The 26,940-nt window shown below is 32.6% G+C and overlaps 2 protein-coding genes across 2 annotated transcripts in view; both read left to right on the top strand.

Moving 5' to 3' along the window:
- Positions 1-5,108, top strand: part of LOC129808169 (glutamate receptor-interacting protein 1) — a 36,613-nt gene extending 31,505 nt beyond the window's left edge. The window contains exons 6-7 of the mRNA XM_055857933.1: positions 26-623; positions 4,763-5,108. Coding sequence (XP_055713908.1) covers positions 26-623; positions 4,763-4,870 — 706 coding nt within the window. The 3' untranslated portion in view covers positions 4,871-5,108. The remainder of the gene's footprint in view (positions 1-25; positions 624-4,762) is intronic.
- Positions 5,109-5,161: 53 nt separating this feature from the next.
- On the top strand, positions 5,162-19,179 carry LOC129808173 (pancreatic triacylglycerol lipase). Its single transcript, XM_055857939.1, has 7 exons — positions 5,162-5,832; positions 13,662-13,927; positions 13,986-14,147; positions 14,209-14,682; positions 18,380-18,548; positions 18,629-18,956; positions 19,030-19,179. Exons 1-7 carry the CDS (start codon positions 5,709-5,711, stop codon positions 19,103-19,105), a joined length of 1,599 nt encoding a protein of 532 aa, XP_055713914.1. The 5' UTR covers positions 5,162-5,708; the 3' UTR covers positions 19,106-19,179.
- The last annotated feature ends 7,761 nt before the right edge of the window (positions 19,180-26,940 follow it).

Raw genomic sequence — 26,940 nt, 5'->3', positions numbered from 1 at the left:
TGTTTGAATATTTCTTGTTTTACAGCTTGGAAATGCCCCTGCCAATGAATTCATACAGCAATCCCCTGCATCAAATTGTAAGCACAGTTCGGCTGGAAACGAACGGGGGACCTTTGGGAATTACCCTGGCCGGCAGTGAAAACCTCCAAAAGCCTATAGTCATCAGTGGTTTTGTTGAAGGAGGTGTAGCTCATGCATCCGGAAAGCTGTGCATTGGTGACGAAATCCTGGCTATCAATGGAGAAACTGTCCAAGGAGTACCACTAAGTACCGCCACGAAGCTTCTACAGCGCTTTGAGAATGTTGTAGATCTCAAGATTGCCAGAAATCGCACAGACAATGGCGAGAATACTGCTTCCTTGCCACAGCCACAGGCCATTTACAGCAAAGTTCAGAGGCGACCTCGAAGTCCTTCAGTCACTGATGCCCTTTCGACCTCCTCAAGTGCCGAAGGACGCTTCAAGACCATCCATGTGACCCTCTACAAAGACAAAGTCTACGATGACTATGGATTTTCCCTCTCTGACGGACTCTACGAGCGTGGTGTGTATATCAACAGGATAAGAAGTGGAGGACCTGCCGATGCAGTTGGTCTTCTCAAGTCTTTCGACCGTATTATGATGGTAAGTAATTTTATAGCTAGAAGATTGGGTCTTTTTACATCCGATGGAGAGCAGCCTGAGCTGTGTAGGTTATCAAACCATTGCTCTTCTTGATTTTCTGAACCAAGGTCCAAGATATTCCCATCTTTTTGCCAACATCTCACAAAGAAAGAATGGGCTGCTTCTCAAAAAGCTTAAACGCTTTCTTTTCCATGCTCTTGCCGTGAATTTTGGTCTTTCGGCCACTTCCTCCTAAATTCTGAGCAATAATCTTGAGTTCCTTGAACCGAATCATAACCTTCCGGACGGTGGAGTAGCATTTCTCAGGCAAATTATCTTGAAAAACGTGAAGAAAAAACAAAATCCAAAGCCTACTACGACTAACTTTATGCCAATCAATGAACAAATCTTTCATTGATGGGCCAAGGATGGACACTGAGAGAAATCCGAAAAAAGTTAAAATAACATTTCGGAAATGTTTATTTTACCCTGAAGTATTGATATGAAATCGGTGTAAATATTATGCTTTTTAGGTGTATTAGGGGTTAAAGTTACCCTTTTTCATGTTAATTTTACCCTTAAAAAGGTGTAAAATTGACATTAGAAAATGTTGATATATTTTTACACCTAAAAAGTGTTAAAGTTATGAGGAAAATTAGTCAATCGCACCCTCGTTTTTTCTCAGTGGTGGCATTTCTCAGGAAAATTCTTTTGCAACAACCATGAAGAAAAAGCAAAATCCAAAGCCTACTACGACCAATTTTATGCCAATCAATGAACAAATCTTATATTGATGGGCCAAGGATGGATGAAGAAACCCACTGAAACGGATGGAAATGTAATTTAATCTTTATTTTGATTACAATTACATTAAATTAAACCGTGTCTCGGCTTAAACCGTATGCCTGTAGAGCACATAAGGAGTGATCCTCAGGTTTCAGTTTCATCCATTTATAGAAAAAGTAGAAAAGGTTCTGCATTTCGACTTCCAATAAGCTTCAAGGCGAGTTGCCCAGTCAAATGCTCTCACGGCAGGCGGATCGGCTTCTTCGTCACTCAAACGCATACGCGTGGTTCTCCCGAAATATAGGGCTTAAGTTCAAAAGTAATACTTAAGCCAAAACTCTCCAATTTTTCTCTGAAAATGGGTAGCTGTAGCTATAGCAGGCATAAGGTCCTTAACACACTTAGGATTTAAGCCGACAGACAGCTTAGTGGAAAATGATACAGTAGACGACTTTCTCAAATTCGGGCATTTGGGATCAAAATGCCACCCGAATTTGAGAGAAATTCGGGCGATAATCTTTTTGAAATACAACGATTTTTATTGATCTGCATACACACATATTGAGTTACGGGGTGGCTGTAAAAAAATGCAACAAACTAAAGCGCTATATTATCCTCATTTTTTGTTCAACTTTTTTGAAATATAGACAAGATAGTAGTAAATACATCAAAATTTTAGAATATTATCGGTTTTGTTCAATATGATCTTATTTTGACTTAATTATGGTCTTAAGTCTGTTGCAAGTGCTACCGCAGTTTGCACGAATGTCAGACTTCTGAATGTCCTGCTATTCACGAGGATGGGTTGCCTTCAGCTCAACGACACTTTGCTACTTTTTAGTCCTAACCTTGACCAACAAAATGCCTCTTTTGAAGAAGTCAAATGATTTTGCATCGAAGAATTGTGGAGGTCGTTGTTTTCCCAAAATGAAATGCGAAACATTTCTGTTAGCCAAATCTTGTTCGGAGCGTCATTTCTGCGACGTTGTCGAGTCTTGATCGAACTTCCATTACTTCTTACTAAAATGTTTGTTTGTCCACGACCCCAACACTCCTTCCAGAACAATTTCCAGAAACACATTGGCATTCATTTTGACGGTATAGCCTAAAAACCCGAGTGGAAAGTGATAATTTGTCTTCAGGGAAGTCCAGAACTTCAAATAAGGTGGTCCTTAACTTCCGGTGGCCATTCGAACGTCTGAATTATCGTATGAACTTTCCTTCACATAGACACAATCGTTTTGTTTGCACATCAATTGCTCAATTAAAAAATTTTCTAATTAGAAAAAATGACATTCTGGAACTGACCATAAACGTGCAAGCGAATTTACTCCTTCGTCGATCGAGCATAACTTATTTTTGAGGATCGATGAAATCTCATCCTTTTCAGGATTTTTAAGGCTTCATATAGAGGTACTTTAACAATATTTATTTCATGGTTATATGAGATCTATGCATCTCACAGATCGTTTGTCTGCAGATGAGATGCAGATTTTGTTCAATTTGCTTCTTCACTTTAAAAACGATGACTAGCAATTACGCAATTTTTTTAGACCTCCATCAAAGCATTTTAAAATGCTACTAGTATCCCTGTACCACGTTAGGTTTGGAGAAACGGAAAGTTTAATTACATTCAGGATTTTGAAGAGCCCTAACGATATAGTTGCTTCCGCATTTCCCGCAAAATATAGCGACATTAAATTGTCACATTTGAGTTCCATTACGTTTTAAAAAGTTTTACAAAATATTATCGAAAATGCTTTTGTAGGCTTTTAGCCAATAAAATGAACTACCACTATGCAAAATATGAAACCGCTGTCACCAGGAGTTTGACACCTATGCGCTCTGAAAGTTGTTGCATTTTTTTTCAGCCACCCTGTACTCATATATATTGTAAATTTCATGAAAATCCCTTAATAACGCAAAATTACATCAAAACTCATATAAACCATGGCAAATTTGAGCATATCGGGTTCATTTGATAATCATAATCAAACTTGAAAAATGTTAACAAACTTTTTTCGAATTTAACTGCCGCCCGAATTAAAAAGTAGCCCGATATTAAAAGAGCCGAATTAGCGAGAGTTTACTGTAGAAATGTGGTTTAACCAGTATTTTGAATAAATATAATTACGCTAATCCGTCGCTCGGCTTATCTTTACGACTGTCAAGGCCCGAAATGAGTATTCTGGAGATAGGAGAGGAAGTCTGCCGTAAATAATTTGTTATCCCCTGTATACTTGTAATATATTGCTTTGGATTATGTATCGGACACTTTGATTGTAATATCGTCCACCTTATGCGGAATATCATACTGCAAGTTTTTCGAAGTTATTTGTTTTTCTAAAACTCTTTCAAGTTTTTTTTTTGACATTGTTTAAACTTTATAGAAATTGAAACCATTAAAACTTTGTGGAATTTTTGAGAAACACAAAACAAGTGGACGAATTTAGAAACATAACCCAAGTAGCAAAACTAAGTCATCATGATATTATTATTATTATTCAATTCGATTCAATTCAATTTATATATTTCTCCTCGATTAATGCGTGGTTGCGTCTGCCGCCGACTTACCATGACCGATCTCATCAGGTAAACGGCAGAAACCCTGAATCTATTTATTTATATTATTGTTTTTATTATTTATATTATTTTGTCATATGTACGTTCAATCGATGTCAGTTACCAGGAATAACCTGTGCTTTAAAATGAGAGAATTATTAGAATAAAACTTACCAAATGGTAAATTGCTGAATATTCGATTTATTTTCTTCTTTTCTTATTTTCTGTTTCATTGCTGTCACCCGAATATCGGAGAGCTCTGTGTATTCTTACCTTATTTATGAAATATCAAGAAAGTGATTAGTTTATGAAAAGGACGTTCATTCGCTTTTTACAGTGAATCCAGTGAAGGGTTATGCACGTTACGCACTGTTCTTTTGTTGTTAACGATTGAAGTGCCAAGATTACGGAAAATTCGAAATAGGACGCAGCTAGCGCGAAAATGTGAAATTGCACTTTAGACTTTTGGTTGATATTCGAATAGGCTTGGGATGGATTTGAAGTGGCTTTGGACTCTTCAAGAGGTTATTTTTGAACAGAGCCGGTCGTCTCTTTTGTTTCAGCAACTGATGATGGCTTAGGATCTGAGCGAAAAATTCTGGAATAACTTAGTGAGTTCTCCCTGAAAAGTAATTCCATTTGTTTACACTGTCCGATATTAGACTTAAAGTGGCCGATGTTTCAAGCTGTCCGAAATATCACTCCGTTCCTATATTTATGTACCGAAATTATTTTTTTACTAGATTTTAGGTCTTTAAAAATATCTATCAATTTTCAGTTATTTAGGAAAAAATCTTTTCTGAAAATTTCAGGTGAACGGGACGAAAACGCAGGACTTTGATTGCTGTTTAACTGTGCCATTGATTGCTGCGAGTGGAGATAAGATTGATATGATTGTCCAGAGACCAATTTCTGATTAACGACTTAAATGCAATGCAAATTGCTGAAATTCCATTTAATCACACACATAAACCAAAAAATGAGTTGATTTTCTGCAAAGAGAAGGAAAAATGAGGAAAAATAAACTGATGGTAGTGACTTAATACATTTAGTGCTGCAATCTCTCCAATAATAATATTTTTAATCAATAAAACTGTATGCAATGGAACCACACAAAGTTATCACAAATATACAATGTAGGCGAAGCTATAAGACAAATTCCTTGGCTTTTTTTGGTCATTTTGTGGAGAACTCTGGATCCCCACATGGTGAGACAATTTTTTTTTTTCATAATGGGTGAATTAATTAGTCTCAACTATGTTGGGTGTATCAATATTGACGTCATATTTACTCATTTGTGATATTTTTTGACCTATGATCTGCGTCTGTGAGCGATTGGATGGGGACGTTTTCTTAAATAGTAATAAACATGTACAATTCATTGCGATAAGATATTTTTGTCTAGTCCAAGAGAGGCTGGAAGATCAGTCGTTATTGTTTAGTGCATGTGGAATGATCATTCTCCCCGAACAAATTCTCTGGAACGAAAATCTGTAGACAAAATAGCAGCAGAAAAGAGTGGATAAAGCAAACAAGAAGTGTGTGTATTAAAAGTTAGAAAAATTAATTCTGACCTAGTGAACAAAATTTAGTGAAAAATTGTGAGGCATGACATTGAAAAGTCAATAAATTTCAGTTTAAATAGATCATCGATAGTTCTCTTTGGACAGATATTGACAAGAAGTGTCTTAAGTGACTTATTTTTAATGATTGAGGTGAAAAATTGCAAAGTATTTTGAAAAAAAATTTAATTAAAATATGATCCTGCCAAACAACACGGGCGGCTTTATGCTGCAAACGATGCTCTACTTGGCAAATCAGCGGCCAAATGAGAGCAATTTCCACGAACTGTACAACCTTCCTCCAGGAATGGATCCAGCAGGTGAGCAAATTCCCTTCAAAACTTTCACTGGCACAGGTGGAAAAAGTTTCAAAACTTTAATTATAAGAAATACAACATAATTCCAATCCAATTTTGAGTAATGTTTTGACTGAAATTCGTCACGAATATGACTAATTTCAAGATTCCAATTAGGAGTAGTTCTAATCAATTCTTTACCAGTTATTTTGGAGTTAGAGTATTTTTTGCCGATTATAATCTAAACGACAAGAAATATCCCACTTCAGGATTTCGGTGACCCCTACTTTAGTAAACAATATCTAGGAACATTTACATTTTTAAAAAATTAAATCTGCTTCAAAGATCAAATATACTTTTTTTCGATTTTGTTCATTATGGCATCTAGAGACCAATCGGTTAGTGAAAGTGACTTGTGATTCTCAGAAAACATTTACATTTTAATTCTGGGGATAATCAATATTACCCACTTCTCTTTGCTACCTTTTAAAAGTTGTAGGAAAAGTTAGAATTTAGTAATAACATGCTGACTTTGTTGAATACCCAAGCAGCAAATAAGTGTAAATAATCATATACGATTACTTTATAATTTTGAATCAGCATTAAAGCAAAAGAAGTATTTTTTAAAGGTAAAATTATTGGATTTTCACTTTCAAATATCTGTAGAGGTATGACATTAGATCAATAAGATGTAGTCTCAGCGGCTTGAATGTAATGTGAACGAAATTGCTGAAATTTTACAATCTAAATGGATGAAAGTTTAGTGTTAATGGGACAATGTCACGTTGATAATTTATGGCATTAGTTTAATTTAATTTATGACGTACTTTACGATCGTTAAAATCAGAATAAAAATAACTAGTGATAAGCCTACAATTTGGGTTCATTGCAACTCGAAATACTTGAAAATTCGATTGTGCATTGATTTTTGAGGTTAAGTAATGCGTTGAACAAACTGTTTTCGGAGGCAGAAATTACTGACATTGGTTATCCGCTATTATTTACCCTCAAATTCAATTAATTTTACCCCCATATTCAATTACAGGCATTACAGACATTCAATTACATTCTGAGGTTGTCTGTAAAGAATCTCAGCTACGATTGGCTTATCTGGGCTTATCACTGGTCCTTTTCTATTCTAAATAGTTTTAGTACAGAAGGAATCAGAGGAGGAATACAAAAGGGAAAATCTCAGTTAAAAATTAATTGAAATCGGTTGACTCACAGTAGAGATGATAAAGTCCGGCTAATTTCGATATTGTATGGATCGGGGTACATCGGGGTAAAGTAGGGACGGATGGGACCCATTGTTAGAAAGATCTCGATTTCAGATACAAAATACTAAAATTTTATGGAAATCTCTTCATAAACACCGAAAATACGGTCCAGGAAAGACATTATTGATTATTGTTCATGCCAGGGAACATCGAGGAAATAGTACGACCTACTGTTGGAAAGGTCTCGACCTCAGCTACAATATTAAAATTTAAAGAATAAGCATCGTCAAGTTTTCGAAGTATTCGACATCGAATTTTTGGAAATCGATTTTTCGTTTAATCGGACTTCCGATTAAATCGGATGAAGTTAGGTCTATCTATAACATACTAATATTTGAAATTGATTGATGTCATAGGGGTTGAGTTATGGTGCTATTCCAATGAAAAAATGACCATGTTTTTTAGCACATTACTGTTCTCAAGTGCTAAAAAAGACCATGTCTTTTCCCTCTGTTCCCATACGTCATTTCAAGGAAAATAACGAGTAGAGAATATTAATGATGCTCGCCAACTTTTCACCACTGAGTGAGAACTCACGGAAAAACTCATGGAAAATGTAGAAAATACTATGAAAGTGAAAACATTAAATTAATCTTGTCGATTTGCCAACAAATATTAATTGAAATTACATGTGGGAACAGTCATGGTCTTTTTAGTACTTGAGAACAGTAATGTGTTAAAAAACATGTTAATTTTTTTATTGGAATAGCACCATTGTGAAGAAAACAAAATTTGCCAACTTCTAGCGGCCTATCAACATTTAACCTTTGCCGAAAACCGCTTGTCGATATCTTTTTTCATTCTCTCTCCAGAAACGGGATCGGATGTCAACGAAAAGCGATTTTTGCCATATATAACTTAACATTAAAGCACATTAAAAAACTTAATCTGTAACATTTTATTCAGATCGGACTTTCTTTCCTATGGAATTCTACAGGATGTTGATTGCACGTATTTGACCATTTTGAGTTACTTTTTCAAATTTGTCAAGAAACTTTTGGCCAATGAAAAATGATCAGTTTTTGGAAAAGAATTATTTTTGATATGAAATATAATTAATTATTTTTTTGAGATACATAAACTACATCTATGGATTACAGGCAACTGTATCTGTAATCCATTGCGAGAAGAAAAATTTTAAAAAGTTATTTTTTTGTCATTTTTCCCAGCTAATTTCTCGAACATAGTTTTGTCAAGAAACTTTTGGCCGATACTGTAAATAAAAACTACGATGAGAATTACCATGAGAACAACAAAAGCTTCAATAAATGCTTTTATTGAAAAAGTATTTTATTGAATGAATTTAATTCGGTCGTAAGTTACTACCGTAGAAAGGATGTAAGATTAAGGTTAGTAAGTTTACCAGGGGAAAGTAATTTTAATGACGCGAAAATTACCTTTTCCTTACGTAATGTTTTCCTGGTAATAACAACGTTTGAGGAGTATTTCAAGTCTTACGTCTTACTAAAAGCACAATTTTTACCGCTTATCCTGAAACATTATTCAAATTGCTGGATATACTCGTATGCAAAATTTGGGTATGCCCACTTGGGAGTCACTCTTCTATTGTCCTCAGCTCATGCCCAAAATATCTCCTTTCTGGAAAAATTATTTATGAGTCTAAGAAAGGTAATAAAAATGACAAAAATTGCTAGAGAAGATTTCTTTTATTCAATATTATTCTTGAACGTATTTCTTAGGAAGTAAAACTTAAAATAAACAATCCTCTATTTAATTAAAGCTATATCTCACCTTTTGGTAAACTGAAGCAGTTTTTCGTGCTAAATCACTGTGATTCAGCAGAAAAAAAGACATTCTGGCTAAAATTAGACTAAACCACATGTTCGTGGATCAATGAAAGAGTCACTCGGGACTTTCTTGATCTGAGATTAGAAGGTTCGAGAAGGAAAAAAGGCATTCTTATCAGTTGAAAAAGTGATGCTGCGCGCTTCTGAGAAAATTCCCCCCAGAAGTTTCAAATGGACTTGAAACTTGTTTTCCATTGAAGCAAATGGTACAATATGATAATTTTCAAAATAGTTCAATTTCACTTAATAACATTCCTGAGATAATTCTTACAACTTCAATTCCGGGAGTTTGACGCACAACGTGCAACTTTTTTTTTTTAATCATTTGTTTATTTATTTTTTTTTGTAGAGAAATAAAATGCTGATAAGAATACACATTAATTCGTGGATCGAGACGAAACACAATTTATGGCATGATTCAAATAGATCCGTCCAAAGTTTAACAATTCTCCGAGAAAAGCAATGTAGGCCTCATTAATTGATTTTCTTCTGTGCGAGGATCAGTCTGCAAGTCACATAAATTGCGACAATTTATGCCAAGTGCATGATATGCTAAAATAGAATTTATTTACCAATTAATCCTATGCATGAGCAATGAATCATTCATAAAATTGAATCTTCAGCGCTAATGCATTGAATTATGCGAGTCTAATTTAATAACTTTATTTTCTCAGGCTCGTCATCAAACTGAATTGAAACTTTGACGCGAGAGATAAGCTCTACTTTTTTTCTTAATTGTAAATAAAATTCCCATTCGCGATTATTATCTCATTTTTGCGAATGAGTAGTAAATTATTTTTTCCGCAGTAGAAATAATTCCAAGAAAAAATCCCAAAATAATATGAGAACAACAGCAAAAGTTACATGCAAATATTTTCTTTTACGATTAATCATCTTGGCGCCAAAGTCATATACGAAAAATACGGAAATATATAATTAAGATATATAATTATCGTATTAGGTGAAAATGAAGCAAAATTGCAATAAAAATTAAATTTTATGAAATTAAAAATAGTAAAAATTTTCGAAATAAAGAGCAAAATCAATACTAATACTAATATATATATATTTTTTAATTCCAAATGCATTTTCTTTTCAATTCAGTTTTTGGTACTTAAAAATATTTGACGTTGACTTTCGAAAATATGATGTCGAAATTTTTTTCAGTCATAAATGTCTATGGACGAGATGTTCACATGGACTACCTACAAATCCAAAAGGAAAAACTGCAATCCCTGGAGCTGTTTACAAAAAAAAAAAAACAAAAAAACAAGGTTTTGGTAGTGGGGAAATGGGTGAGCGAAAAAAAAGAAGAAAAGATTACCCTATAGACAAGACTTATGGGGGCGGGGTCACCGAAAAGTGGTAATGGTTATCTTTTACCGTTTAACCTCCAGAACATAAAGAAGTGAAAATAATTGATTCTTATTTCTTAACTACACAGTAAAAAGTGTGTAAAATTTTACTACTATAATATTGCAAAATCGACCATTTTAGTTGTTTAATTTAAAAATGTTTAAAAAACACGCAATATTTTGGTTATTTATTGTCACGCGATTGAAAATTACCACTATTATAGTTGAAAAATTTTCAACAATATTATTTAATTTGAGAATGTGTAAAATTTTAACACTATAATAGTGTGAAATCGGATAAATTATTTATTTAATTGCGATCTGTGTAAAATTTCTCACAATTATAGTCATAAATTTTTTTAAACAATGTTTCGTGATTTAAAACTGTTGAAAAAATCTAAAAATTAGCACAATTATAGTATGATTATAGTTTTTCACATTATAATAGTGTGAAAAAATACACAATTTTATGGTATTTTTTGTCACATGATCAAAAATTAACACTATTATAGTTTGTTCATAATTTTTCACACTATTATAGCGTGAAGCCTTGTATATTTCAACCAAAGTTGTTGAATTTTTAAACAAAAATTGTATAAAAATTGTTGAATTTTCAATTAAGACTTATACTTCAGTCGAGATGCTTTTCATTGGGCAAAAGTCATATAGAACATCAAATATTTATATGCATAATAAGTATATCGTGAAGATCCGAGCATCAAATGTAATTATTTCGCATTAGAGGGGATCCCGAGTACAGGAAAAATCATTACAAATGCCTAAAAAGGCAAAAAATCCAAATCTTCGAAATGGAATAAAAATTCACCATAAACAGAATTCAACAATTTTTGAGTTTACACATAAAAATTCAACAATTTTTAAATACAACAATTCCGAATTCAACATCTTGAAAGTCAACAACTTTAAATTAAACAATTTTAAATTAAACACTTTTTCAAAATTTAACACTATAATAGTGGTGTGAAAGATAACACACTTTAATGTTGTTAATTTTTTTTTTACTGTGTAGGCGGGGATACTTTGAGCTGTAGGGCTACATTGATATACGACTTTTTTGGATATTTCTAAAGGGAATTGGGCTTTAACGTAATGTAGTTTGGCTCTACAAAACAATTGTAAAACTAAATAAAATAATTATGAGGCCTAACTTTTTTTTTAGAAATATGCGAAAAAATCGTATATCAAGGCGCACAGCTCAAAGTAGCCCCACCTCCCTCTATACTCAAAACAATTTCTTAAGGAGAAACCAGATTCAGCAAGAACGTAAAATCGAAAAATAAATTCTAAATTCAATAATAATTATTTAAACCTTTAACGATGGGACACTTTTTACGGACTGAAAATCAACAATAAAAATTAAACTGAGAAACATAATCAATGATAAGTCTTACATCTAACCTTGGAAAGTCCAACAGAGACTGATTCAGTGTATTTTGTGCTTCTATGAACGATAGGCACAAAAATAGTCTAAAAATTTAAGTAATTTTTCTGACAATACCAATAAATAATATTTTTCGCTTTAATGAAAAATATTACGTATGAGTATTGTAGTTTTTATTGCCAGAAAAGTTTTGCTTAAAAAAAATGGAAGTAAAAAAATAAATAAAAACAATTATGAATTTGAGAATTTAGAAATTCGCCATTTTTAAACTTAAATATTTACTACATAACAAACAGCTAGAGATTTGCAAAAAATATTCTAGATTCCTTCAACTTTCTACTTTACAATTATGTACAAATATAAGAAAAAAATAACTTTAGGTAGTCAGGAAGAATTATTTTATTTATGGGACACCGATGTTCCAATCGTCTTTAAAGAGTTAAAGTTGAATAAATATAAATGAATTTATTTAAACGCTAGAATTTTCCCCATATTATTACGCGTCTAACGCTGCGCTGTCCCAACATCGATGACCTACCTCCGAAACCAAACGTAGGAAATGTTTCTTCACTTGATCTGTAATCTTTGATTATATTTAATTTAGCAAAATATCATGATAAATCAACTAAATTAATAATCGCAAAATACTTAAACGTCAATAAAATATCCACAATGAGAGAGAGTCTTGTACTCTGGAGCGTTTGGTGTCTTATGAAAAAATCGTTGTGTTCGCAACCGCCCTTATGCGGTGTGTAACCCTAGTTTCTTAATGTTTCTAAAAATTTTTGATATACAAAATTTTGATTTCCAGTAAAGAGAAAAACCAAAAATATAGGGGAACGTACTCTTCCTTCGAACGTTCATGCCTTCGAATAATGTGATTTTTCTTTTATATTTCCTAGAGACTTATACACAATGATCACATAATTATCAATAATTGATGATAAGCTAACTAATATTTAATAAAAATGTATAAATCTCTTAGGAAAAATAAAAGAAAATTCGCATTAATTCGAAGACATAAACGTTCGAAGAGAGAGTATTTTTCCCTATCTTTAATCGAATACTCCTTCGTAAAGTTATTTTTAAATAAATTATTTCATTTAAAAAAATTCTGCGCAGCGACAAAAGTGGCATATTAAATTTCCTTAGATGAAAACCCTCAAATCTTAAAACCTTAAAATTTCAAAAAATCTTCTGTGTTTGTAGATATGCAATATTTTCAAATTATAAATAAGATGAAAAATGTTTCCTCTTTTAATTTATTGGTTCGTTAGATGTATCATCGTATTTAGAGAATTTACATCTTAAAAAAGTATTTAATTCAACATAGGGAGAGTGGAAAATAAATAATACACTATATTTAAATTAATCCTTGCTTAAAAAATCATTAGAGCTTTTTGAAAAAAATTAAAATAATTTTTAAATTCTTGCTTGAAACTGCGCCTTTCCCTCCTAATGGGATTTGTTGCTATTTTGCGTATGATGTTTTTGTTTATTTCATTAATTGGATTACTATGAGAAAAATGATAGAAAATACATGTAAAACACTTCTTAGTAATAAGGATGTATCAATGGTGTAGATTTTAAACATTTTTCAATTACTTATTAATGCATTTTTTACAGTTTTGCGTGAAAACTAAATTCATTTGTCTTTTAGTAAAATTTTACTAAATGTTTTTATGTTTCAAAGGCTTTTAGTACTTTTCATTATTTTAATCAATTTTTTTTTATATTACTGATCCTGTCACAAAAGATTCTTTGTGAATTACATTTCTTTTTGTCGGACAAAAAAAAAATCATTAGAAAAATATATAAAAAGAAATCTCCAAAAGAATCGGGAACAACTGCCTTTGTGTTTTTAAAATGTGTTCCTATTGCATATTGCCCCTCCGAAACTAGATGGCAGTACATGTTTGCATTATAATTCAAATGTGGTTCCGTGCAGCTTATGCTGCAGAGCATAACGAATCCAACTACAGAGTCTTGAAATTTGTTACAACTTTTGCAGATATAAATGATATTAAATGCTATGGCGTGTACGGATGTTTTCCAATTACACCTCCATGGACTGTAGAGACCCGACCTGTAAGCCTCTATCCTGAAAGCCCTTCTAAGATCAGCCCACACTATCCAGTGTTCAATAAAAACAGGAGAGATCTGCCAAAGTTCATCGACATCAATGATCCTGACCAAATAAAGTCGGTGGGAATCGATCCGAGAGGGAATATTTATTTTGTGGCTCATGGATACTTGGAATCTGGAGACAGACCTTGGGTGAGGTGTAGGATTTTATTGCGATTGAGAAATATGCGCTAAATGAATTGTCTTTCAGATCCAAAGCATGGTGAATGCTCTTTTGGATGAAGATCTCTATGGGACAGCGAGTGTTGTGGTGGTGGATTGGGGCGGTGGCTCAAGTCCCCCTTACACTCAAGCTGTGGCCAATATACGCCTCGTAGGGGCCATAACAGCACATATAATTCACTTAATTCATGTAAGTGGATACTCATAAAGTTTCTGCAATTGAAAGTTTAACATGGATGATTTGTCCGCAGGAGGAGCTGAATCTTCCCAATTTGGATAAGGTTCACATGATCGGGCATTCTCTGGGGTCTCATCTTTCAGGCTACGCTGGATTTACCTTGCAGCGTGATTTTAACCTTACCTTGGGCAGAATTACAGGAATGGATCCGGCTGAACCTCTTTTCTCCCAAGTGGATCCCATTGTCCGGCTTGATCGTACGGATGCCAAATACGTGGACATTATACATTCGGATGCCAGACCATTCACTAGCGGAGGCCTTGGAATGTCCGAGGTGATTGGGCATTTGGATTTCTTTCCCAATGGAGGTTTTAACAATCCAGGATGCAGCGAAGACATGTCCACGTACATCGAGCAAGAAAGAGGATCATTCTTTTGGGGTGTCCAACAGTTTGTCAGTTGCGACCACTTAAGAAGCTACCAGTTTTTCACTGAGAGCATCTCTCCAAAATGTCCCTTCATTGCCATTAGCTGTGATAGCTACGAGGTATGACTTAATTATTTTTAGAAATTTTTCTAAGTTCTTATTTGAATTTTCATAACCAAATTGTAAAGATCTAAGAAAAAAATCAGAAATAATTGAAAACCAAATTGTAAAGATCTAAGAAAAAAATCAGAAATAATTGAATTTCTTGGACAATTTGGGAAACTCCAAGAAGGTATTATTTTACGGCAACCTTATTCCTATCATTTTCTTTAACCCTTTAAGGACGATTGGAACACCGGTGTCCCATAAAGAAAATAATTTTTCCTGACTACCTAAAGTTATTTTTTTCTTATATCTGTACATAATTGTGAAGTAGAAGGTTGAAGGAATCTAGAATATTTTTTGCAAGTCTCTAGTTATTTACTATGTAGTAAATGTTTAAGCTCAAAAATGGCTAATTTTTAAATTCTCAAATTCATAATTGATTTTATTTATTTTTTATACTTTATAATGAATACTTTATAATGAATTTTTTTTAAGCTAAACCCTTTTGACAATTAAAATACAATACTTATACGTAATATTTTTCATTAAAGCGAAAAATATTATTCATTGGTATTGTCAGAAAAATTACTTAAATTTTTGGGATACTTTTGTCCCTATCGTTCATAGAAGCACAAAATACACCGAATCAGACTCTGTTGGACTTTCCATAGCTAGATGTAAGACTTATCATTGATTATGTTTCTCAGTTTAATTTTTATTGTTGATTTTCAGTCCGTAAAAAGTGTCTCGTCGTTAAAGGGTTAAAATAAGCTCTTTTAGGGCTTTTTATTTCATATTGTACGAAAAGAAGGTAGTAGTGTAAAGTGGTCTGTCTTTGAATACGGCAGCCTTTGAACATTTATTTTTTCTCTTATTTCCCAAAGAAAAATTTATATTTTGTTAATCAAAGTTAATAGAAAATAATTGGTTCTATTGACTATAGTTTAAAAAGCATGGGGTTTTTGCTCTGGAAAATAAGAGAAAAATTTAAATATTCAAAGGCTGCCGCATTCAAAGGTTTCCCCTATATGTATTTCTTTAATAAGTCCCTTCATAAAAGTTATTTTAAACCACACCCCTTTCGGGTTTTTTGGGCACCAAAATTTTCATTAAAATTCCAAATCTCATACTACACTTAACAAAAAAATTAGTCAAGAATGATTGTCGCCAATATTCAGCAAACTAAAAGATAAGTTCATGGATTTGCTGACCAAAGGCGAAATCAATGGAAGCTGCCACATCTCCTTGTTAGCCACGCCCATAATTGTACATTTTTCCCACACAAAATTACTAAATTTTATCTGTTTTCTATTGATTTTCTATTAAGATTGCTAAAAATGGTGCTAAAAGAATTTATAAATGAAGATTTACAGTTTTTGCAAATGTTTTTGAGGTCGTGGTCCATTTATAAATGGATGGAAGTCTTTAGATTGTGTCCAAATTTGCAAGTAACATACTTAATTTAGTAGAAAGGAACCGGAATTCGTTGGAAAGTGGAGTCATTTTTAGGAAAACGGCAACTCTTCCCAAAGCTTTCGGCTCGGTCTCCAAGCCTTCATCTGGAGCATAAAGAGAGCCTTCTTTATTTTCTTTTCTAGTAAATTTTTTTTCTTTCTTTAGTACAACAATTTAACACTTTCTCTAATCAATAAGGAGTTTCCACAGTTTTGTCTCTCAATCTGTCCAGGATTTTACAGGGCATAACAGAAGATGTGGGGGCACTATTCTAAAAATAAACAATTGACATTTTTCTATATAAACAACTTGGCACAAATTTACAATTTTTAGTGAATTGCTTATTGTTTGAAAAGTGCCCCGACTTTTGACTTTTTACTTTGACATAGTAAACCAGAAGGACGAAGACCATTAGTAACTCCTACTATTAGTAAGCTATTCTATTCATTGGGCTTATTGTTTCTTATTTCTTAAGAATTTTAGGAAACATTGTTGAATTCTAATAATGGGAACTGGCGCGATTTTCTTGATAGGGAGTGTATCCGCTGTTTTCCTGTGGGAAAAGTGGTCACCTTAAGAGGAAAACACTTTTTTGGTCTTGCACAGAGCTTTCGGTCCCAATATCAATCGGTTCCTGAGAAAAGTTGCGAAAACACAATTTAATCGACCACTGAAGAAGGTCCATATTGTGACCGAAAGCTATGTAACTTGTTTTTCTTGGTAATTAACTATTTGAAAATGTGCAGTAAATTTTCCAATTAAAAAAATGCAAAAAATGTCCACGGTAAAAAAAACAGAAGACTGACTTCCTTATTGTTAATGTTTTTTTTTACTGCTCGAATTCAAAGAGAGAGCAATTATATAATCGTCTTTTTTCAACTTTTCACTGTTCTGGAGCTTAAACGGTAAGAGCTTCCAGTCTTAGATGATCCCCAATAAAAAAACAATATCTCTCGACGTTTGTTTACCACCCCACCCCCCTCTATATCCACCAAAACCATGTTTTTCGGTCTTTCTCAAAGTTGGCCCAAGCTTTTTCAATGATTTTCGGATATGTTTTAGCGGTAGCCCAAACGAACATTTCGCCCAAACATACTTATGACCGGAAAATTCGCCATTTTGAATTATTGAAGGTCAAAGGTCAACTACTTTTGAGGGCCCTTTTTCAACCGAATTGGTTAAATTTGGATTTTTTGGAAAGGTATTGAAATTCTGAACCCGGATGTATCGGTTCTCATCGGTGATGAACCGGTTAAGTACCGATTTTGAATAATTTTTTCGGATTTTTTTTTACTTGACCTTAAATTTGTTCTCGAGCTAGAGGTCAAACGGTAAGAGATATCGACTTCCGGTCTTCGATGACCCCCAATAAAAAAAAACAATATCTCTAGACTTTTTCCCCTTTTCCCTTAATCCCCTCCCCGCCCCTAAAAACATGTTTTTTCGGTTTTTCTCAAAATTGGCCTAAGCTTTTTCAATAATTTTTGGATAAGTTTCAGAGCTAGTCCTGGCAAACATTTCGCCTAAACATACCTATGACCGGAAAATTCTTGATTTCGAATTATTGAAGGTTAAATGTCAATTACTTTGGAAGGCTCATTTTTCAACCGATTTGGTTAAATTTGAATTTTTTGGAAAGGTATTGAAATTTCGAACCCTGCTGCATCGGTCATAATCGGTAATGAAACGGTTAAGTACCGATTTTTGAATAATTTTTCATCTCCTATAAATAAAATCCCCTAAAAAGATGTTTTTTCGGTTTTTTCTCAAAATTGGCTCAAGCTTTTTCAATGATTTTTTGAAAAAAACTAATTCACGGTGAGCTCTATCTCGTGAGTTCGAGCATTCCGCAAATCTGGGACGCTTTGTCTCCTCTTTTTAATTTGAATGTTCTTCTTTTAAATGTTTTCGAGTATAGAGTAAGGATATAATACATCGATCGGTAAGAAATTAATAACGCTGAATTTGAAGCTCAGATTTTACATACTGAGTATAGGGTTTTTAAGATTTAGAACCCTTACAACTTTGTGAATAATTAACTCTACATGGAAGGTAAAAAGTGTCATGTAATACCGAGAAAAATGAAAAAAATCGAGTTATTCGATTTATATTCCGAGCCATCGAAATAATTTTTAATTTTTAAAATAATGAAAAACAAAAAAAATTCCTATGGACATGGATTATTAAATATAACCATTTGGTTCGTAGAGGGTTAAAACAAAATGGAAATTCAGAAAATGTCCCTTGTCTTCCGCAGAGTTTCAAAGCTGGCAACTGCTTCAAGTGCGATCGTGATGGTCACAAATGCTTCCAATTTGGATTCCACAGCTACAAAAGCTACAGACGAGCCATCGAGAGTGGCAGTATCAGAGAGAGTAGCTCCATAAAAGCATATCTCATAACAGATGCCCAGAAACCTTATTGTCGTAAGTGCAGCGTTGTCCCCTCACTCAGAATAGAGCCATTAACATTGCCTAACTAATTAATTATTCTTTTTCTGCTTCAGGCACGCACTACAAGGTAAAGATAAAAATTTCCAGCTCGGAGGAGAGTGTTGTACATGGTGGAGAAATTGGCATGATGTCCATCATTATTCGATCTCACCACAACACCGAGACGGAGAAGATGCCTTTTTCAGCTGAGCCGACGTACTATGAGCCTGGTCATAAGTACGTGTCAGTGCTGCCGGGGAAGGATGTTGGGATACCCAAGTATGCCATCGTCAATTGGGAATACAAGACAAATCCCCTGAATCCTCTCACGTGGCGTCTCATTGCGAGTCCTCGTGTTTACATTGAGTACATTATTGTTGAATCTCTGGAGCACAAATCAAAGTAAATTTATTCAGGTGGAAAATGCATTGAAAGGAGACCGGTTTACCTGATGAATATCTTTTGCTCTTTGCAGCCTCCGCCTCTGTCCAATGTTCAATACGCCAGTTGTTGCCGATACACCAAATATCTTCCGACACGATTATTGCTGAGGACATCAATGGATAACAATATTTGTGATTTCACCACACGACACAATAAAAGATGGTTAAGAAATGGAAGAAAAGACCTTTTAATGCCTCTCATGGTGTGTTGATATATCCTTGGGGGACCTCTTATCCCTTTTCATCAAGCACTCACTCCATGAGGTCCAACCATTTAAAATCAAACTTCACGGTGTGCTCGCCTTTTCTATTTAGTAATTTATTTAGGTCAAATGGACAAAGAGATCACCTGTTTTTTTTTCTTTCCATTTACTGCCTCTTCTTATATTTTAATTGAAATGTTATCAAGAGTCTCCGCGTTGTTGATTCGAGCCAATTAAATTTAATTGGACATCTGTTAAGGATTGTTGGGAGAAAATATATTTACGTTTTTGTGTATTGTGCGATTTAAAAATTATTTATGTGATATTTTATAAGCCTTTTTTAGTAGAATAACCATTTGTATTATTATGGAAATTTTTGGCCATTTCCCGTGCTTTTTTTGCAGATGAATTGAAATTCTTCTGGTGATATTAATCATCCTCATATTTCCTATTTCTTAAAATTCTTAATAGTGTTTTGAGTTTTTTGAGAGAAGTCACAGATATCGTATTTGAGCTTTACGACTAAACCATGAGCATTGCCTTGAACGTACACTCAGAATAATAATCGAGTAAAACTTACTCGAATCCATGTTAAATTGACTCTTTTTCATTGTGATTTTCGATTAACTATATTTTAGAGTTGATTTTACTTGTATTTAGGTGTAATATTCGGAAGAGTTGTTTTAACTTTTTTTCTTAAAATTTACATGACAAAAATGAGTGTAAATAACTCTTTTTGAGACTGAAAATAACTCGTTTTAAGAGTTAAAATAACTCGTTTCAAGGGTTAAAAAATTTTTTGGAGTTAAAATAACTCTCTCAAATCCCAAAATGGATAGATTTTACAATTATATGTTTTTTATTTTATCATTTTCTTTATTAATATTTTTTTGACCTCAAGTTCCCTATTATGCCGAGCGAAATATCACGTATGATGCACGCGCATGTCTTCATGAAACACTATTAGGCGTATTTCTAGTTAATGTTCCATATGAACTTTGTTACACGAAAATCTTCTTGACTGATTCTTAAAACGAAAACACTTAAGCATATACTTCAGTCGAGATGAACATCGAAAAAGAGTAATAATTATATCGATATCCGACGAATTAATTCAACTCGCATGAAGAGTTGTTCCAACTCTTATTTACTACATTTTACAACGAAAAAGAGTAACAATTACATCGATTTTTTCTTAGTGTAGAGTTGTCCTTACGAAATACCAAACGAACAACGATTTTATTCATTATAATGATTATATTTTTTTATAAACAATCTTTAAGACAGAAAAGTCATCAAAAACGAAAGGGAATTTCTTAATGAAATTCTGTATAACTTCTTAAATAGCCAAAGAACTTATTGCTCGTACCAAAAAAAATATTTAAAAAAAAAAATTTAAAGAAGTAACAATTCCGGTAATGTCAATTTTATCCTTACGTTAAAAATAGGCATAAATATTGCACTTTTACAGTGAGCCTTTTGACTTCGTTAGTTATTATTCATGAAGAGTAAGGGAGACTGGGGAAAAACTTCTCAAAACGCATATTTAATTCTTTCACGAGCTTTGAGAAAACTTAAACGTTTTATAATGAGCATATTCTTATAGTAAATTTACTGCTTTACAACATTGCAGAATATTATTTTCCTCTATCTCGAAAGAAATGTGATTTTCGAATCATTTTCTAAAAGTCGATTTTGTGGAGATTCTCAAAATTTCTGGGGCAAATTTGTCAGTCTTCGGATAATTTGTGACGTTTTACTCTCGCAAATGTTAAAAATATTAAATAGACATATTTTGTCGAAAATAATTTTTCTCAATCTTAACGAGAAATGTGCTTAAATTGAGCTAATCAGTATTGATATTTTCTGTAAGCCAAATATTCCAAAAAATAGGGCTCAAAATTTCATTATGTTTTATTTTACATAATCCTTTCTCGAATCCCTTGAAATTTTGTAAGTTTAAGAAGGTTCATGAAGGCTATCTATAATAAAAATTTCAAGCCTCAGTCTATTTTATTTTTGAAAATAGTGAATATTGAAATTTTCGTTCTGACAAATTTTGCCCCAGTCTCCCCTATGTGATGTAAAACTACTTTGACACTTAATCTGGCATGATCTTTAAAAAAATAAGTAATGGGTGTTACATATGAGACACCTTTAAATTCATATTTCTGCAAAATAATTTAGCTTATCTGCACACTCCACGTTTCCTGACTGATTTTTATGAGAAGAAATCTCTGTCTAAAGCGCCATTGGAAGTGTATAAATTTTCTACCTAAATTATCTCTATTCTTCCAAGCTTCAATTTAGTCAATATTAATTTTGATGTTGATTCGAAACACACATTATATTGTCTGAGAATACAACATTTTTACTTTAGATTTACATAAATTCTCAAAAAGCATGCTCAAGAGAAATTTGTTGTGTGTAAATTATTAAACAGCGGGATATTTATATCATATATCACCATCAATGGAATTAAAATTAAATAAAAGTCATAGGTTCGTGTTCACTAGAAATCCACAAAAAATCCCAGCTAATTTTTCTGTGACAAAGAACTTGAGGAAATTGTCTGCTTTTGGGCTTTTTGTGGTAGTTTTTTTTATCTGATTGAAAGATTTCCTGAAATTTTGAAATATTACACTCAACATTCTCAGGATCTCAGTGATGCTATCACTGTTTTTATTTTAATTCTGGAAGTTTTTTGTTGTTGTATTTATTGGACAATCTAAGGATCTGAAAGGACGGAAGAAAGAGTGATCATAAATTTAAACCTTCTTGTCTGACGATATCAACACAATTTATGAGGACAAGATTTTTTTTGGGCTGGAATGGCTCAGGAGGACGCCTTCAACCTGCCTAAGGGGTCAATTTTAATAAACATGTGGTGAGTTCATTCTCACTAGGACATTTCTTACTCATCATCAATAAATAAGAAAAATGTATTCCACAATAGGGAATAGTGGGGCAGTTTTAAAAACCACATTTTTTTTTAACAAATTCTCTCAATAAAATTTTCGTTATAAAGTATTGCATAATCAATCAACTGATTCATCTATCAGAAGCAATTAGCTAAAGTAAAGATGTTGAAATGAAATTATCAAGCTCCTTTAAGATTTAATTAATTCTTAAGCTGATGAGGATGGAAGGAACTTTTAAATTAGATTAGATGAAGCATAATTAATCTTTAATTTAGAATAGGAAATTTTTAATTTGGACAGTAAATATTTAACTTCAATATTTAAGCTTTCTTTCTCCATATATGCAATAAAGATTTTTTTTCAAATATTTAGGTTCTTAAATATTTTACTGCTCGAACACAAATGGTGGCACAACGTTCCATAGAGGAACTTAGGCCTTCCCGTAAAGGGAGTTTGAAACATCCATTACTATTTTTTCTCACACAAGGATGGGGTTGTCAGTCCCATGCCCGTGAAATCACATGCATCAGTGAAGCTCACTATAGGCAATTCGAACACCTTTAACGCCAGAAAAATTTCTGGTGACCTAAGGGGATTCGAACCCGGGACACTTGCATCATAGACCGAGTGCTTTATAGAGAGAGAGCAGCTATATAATCCGCTTTTTTTAAACTTGTCACTGCTCTGAAGTTTAAAGGGTAAAAGATATCAACTTGAATTGAATTGAATTGAATTGAACTTCCGGTTTTCGGTAACCTCAATAAAGAGAACATCATCTCCAGGCGTTTATTTCCTTTTGCCTTTACCCCTCATATGTTTTTTGTTTTTTTTTTTTTTTCAAAAACGGCCTTATTAATTTCTTTTCTTTCTTGGTGAATATTTCGTCCATATATACTAAAAACCAGAAAAATTGCCATTTTGAGTTGTTAAAGGTGATTGGTCAATCGCTTTAAAGGGTTCATTATTTAAGCGAATTTGTTGAATTTGGATTTCTTGGAAAGGCATTCAAATTTCGTACCTGGCTGCACAGGTCTTCATCGGTAAGTATTATGTAAGTATTAAGTATCGATAAATAATATATTTTTTAAAGATATTTTTGCTAAAGAAAGATGGTGAATTTATAGACTAGTTAGATATTTAAAACAACGATATTTTGCATTTCGAATACTCTAGCCATAGAGAAAGACTTTCAGGCTTCACACATACTCTGGCTTTGAACATTTCATATTTTTCTCATATTCCTTTAATTAATCTGACCAAATTTTTTCAGGAAATGTGTGACTTAAGACTGGCTATTAAAATATATTGCTATTGAAGCGTTTAAAGCCAGAGCGTGTGTGCAGCCTGAAAGCTTTCCCCTACTCCTTTTTTTCTTAATACTGCGAAGACAAAACCTCAAAAGTCGATTTTTAAACTTTTGTTTGTCTTACAGTAAAACCATGATCCTCCCATTTTTCTCCATTTAGATTTAATTCTTGTAATGATTTAAAATATCCTTGTAACTAGCTTTAAAAATTATCTTAGATATAAAGCCTAAGATTTAATTTAGAATTAAGTATATTGACTAAAAATCTTTTAAAATAAATAGTCTGCATACATACATTTGTTAAACTGTTCCACTCTCCCCTACAGTGTTTTAATAATGAATAAGCTTTTCTAGTCGCTTAAGAATATTATATTGTTTACAAAAAATAATGGTCAAAAGAAAATTTCGGGCCAATCATCTTTTAGATGGACTCCTATATTAAGATTAAAACATATAGTAAATTTAGAATATATAAAAACTCATTATCGTTTTTGTAAAGTGAAAACAAAGAGAAATCTATTTTAAGACTTCAATGATAAAGGTACAAATTAAACCTTTTATTTTAAATCGTTTTTATTTTGTTTTTTTCTTTATAATTAAAGAAAAATATAATTCGTCGCTTAGTTAAGCAATTGACGTAACTTTCTCATTACTTAAATCAAAAATTTTTATAACAATATCGTAATACATAAATTGTACTAGAATTGCTTATAAAGGTGATGAGTAAGTTACGACAATTGCTGATCCTAGAGAAAAATTGTTTATTAACTTTAAATTCGAGACCAACGAAATTAGGGTTAACAAAGAACATCAATTAAATTTGATAAGAAAATTAATTTTTAGCTGCTTAACTTTTTATTTATTTTTTGACTTCAGTATGAGTAAAAAATTATTTGCTTATTGATGAATAACCTACTCGTTGTTAAAGAGTTTAACTCTTCTAATCTGAAGCCCGTATAAGTTTCAAATCTTTCTCTACTTCAATTGTTTTGCGCTCTTAAGAGAAACACTGAGAAATACCAATAAAATATTTTTTTATTACCTAAATTGTATTAATTTGTTGACGAAAAAATATCTTAAATTTTTCGTCCTAATTTTGTAGATCGTGATTTTTTTCAATTTTCTAATCCTTTGACCAGTTACTTTGCAAATTTTCTGAAACGAAGGGTTAAGCAAACAATATAAGTATTTATGGATTTATCCCACTCGAAATAAATTTTATAGGTTGTTGTTTTGTTGGTGAATATCAATAAAATTGGACAAACTGCAAATTAAACAATTATTTGTGATTCAGGTTTTATCATCAGAATTCCCTCGATGACAATCCATTAAAGTGATACAAGGAGTCAATAAATTGAGCAATTGACTCTGCTGTGTGGACGATAATAGCAAATTGGTGTACTAAATTATGTTAAATGGCTCCTTCCCACTGTCTCCCAAAAAAAAAATCATCCAAGAAAAAGAAAGGGTGTGGAGAAGAACAAAAAAAAAGTTGAAATTATTATTCATCGTCAGCAATGTTGTGTGTGAATAAATCGCTTCATATCGTTTCATGATAAACAGCTATACCTTGGCGTGCTTCATCAACAGCCAAATTGCTATTTCTTGTACTACCTTATCTCTAATGGTCGGATGCGAAATTTGCAATTCCATATACATCCATAGGTATGTAATTCACTTATGAAATACACACAAGATACATTATTGCATTTTTCATTCAGTGCTTACAGTATGGGTTGATCTAAATGTTCTTTCTTTTTTGGTTATAGGTGAGAAATGCAAACTGAACAATAATTTCAATTTCTTTTACATTCATAGCTTATTTTAAAATAGTTTTCTTATTAGAATGCATTAAGTTTGTCAAAAAAACGGAGCTTTTGAATAGCTATGTGAACAATTAGGCTCAGAAAACTTAGAAAAGTCGGACAGCATGGAATATCGGACAAGCGAATTTTGAAAAAAAAAAAAAAACAAAACTTGAGCAAAGCAAAGAAATAATTTTCAAAGTATTCGAAAATTAAAAAATTTTGAGTTATTCTTAGATTATCAAAATCCGAACTGCCAAATTGATTTGTCCGACATTGTGCTCTATCCGGATTTTTGAGCGCCTATTCTACTATGTAGAGCTTTGAAAAATCTTTATTATTTAAGATAATTTAGTCAAATTTACAATAGTTTGTAATATCGGATGCTTTTTTGGTTCTCAAATTTCTATGATTTTTTTTATTCTATTTCTAGAAACTGTACAATAATGGCAAAGTAACAAAATAGCGACGCCTTTCCAGAGTGAGAAATTTTATACAAAACGGTATTCAGTTTTCGCACTGAAACTTTGAATTAATATATATATTGATGAGGTATTGACATTTCAAAAAGCTCTTTTTTTAAGTTGAAGCATTGCATATTTTTGAAAGTTAATATTTTATATTTTTTTTAGAACACTTCTTGAGTTCCTTTGCGTGTCTCTCTGATCTTCAATAAAATAAAATAAAATACAGAAGAAAATCAATGATATCCATATTCTGTATTGATTTATTGACTCGGGAACAACCTCTGGACGTGGTACGTGTGGAGAGTAGCACTTAAAATTCAGTCTTCAGTTGATGATCAGAATCACGAGCAACCTATGGACTTGGTAGCTTGGTATCCAAAATGCTGGTGGCTGGACAATGCTGTAGGTCCGATGAGTATTTGGCAGACGCTGAATTTCTTCGGACAAGCAACTCTGGTCACTTCTACCAATTAAATTCTACACCACTGAGCACATTTTCAATTCACGTCCACAGAAATATTCATGGTTTATTCAATGGTGCAAAATTCATACACTCAGAAAAAATTTCCATTTATCTACCTAAGTTGCAGATTTTATTTAATTCTCTCATTCTTTAGAATGTTTAATTTCAGATGAGTAACTTTTCTTCATGTTGGTTCCTGTCATGACTGATTGGTGTTTATTGAACACGACGAGAACTGGAGACAACAGTCAAGAGAGAAAGCAACATAAAGAAAAGTCGATAATGTAGAAACAGTTGAGAAAGCAACGCACAACAAAACCTGGGGTGACATGATAACTTCTTTTCGATACTATCGAATGTCGATTCTGAAAAATTTAAATGATAGCTGCACCTCTTGTAACTAAGTCCAACAATGGTCCAACAATTCATAAAAAGTCGACATTGACTTAATCTAGATTTATCGATATTATCGATTCGATAATATCGAGAAGTTATCATTCTACCCCTGTTCTTTTTTTAATTGGAATAACCCCATAAATAATACAGTTCAATTCTGGATAAGAATTAATAATCGATTTAATACCGGTTCATAACCAGTTGAAACTGCTTAAATTTATTAGATAGTCCCAAACCTTTTAATCTTCTTCTCTGTATCGTTCCAATTTTAGTACATGTTCTGCCGAAGCAAGAACCTATTTTAACGAACCTTTTAAACGAACGTTAGTTTTGTTAAAATCAGTTGTTAAATACGTTTTTAGTTGTTTTTTGGAATGTGATT

Source organism: Phlebotomus papatasi, chromosome 3 (genome assembly GCF_024763615.1).
Source record: "Phlebotomus papatasi isolate M1 chromosome 3, Ppap_2.1, whole genome shotgun sequence".
Lineage (NCBI taxonomy): Eukaryota > Metazoa > Arthropoda > Insecta > Diptera > Psychodidae > Phlebotomus > Phlebotomus papatasi.
This window is presented reverse-complemented; position numbering and strand designations above follow the sequence as displayed.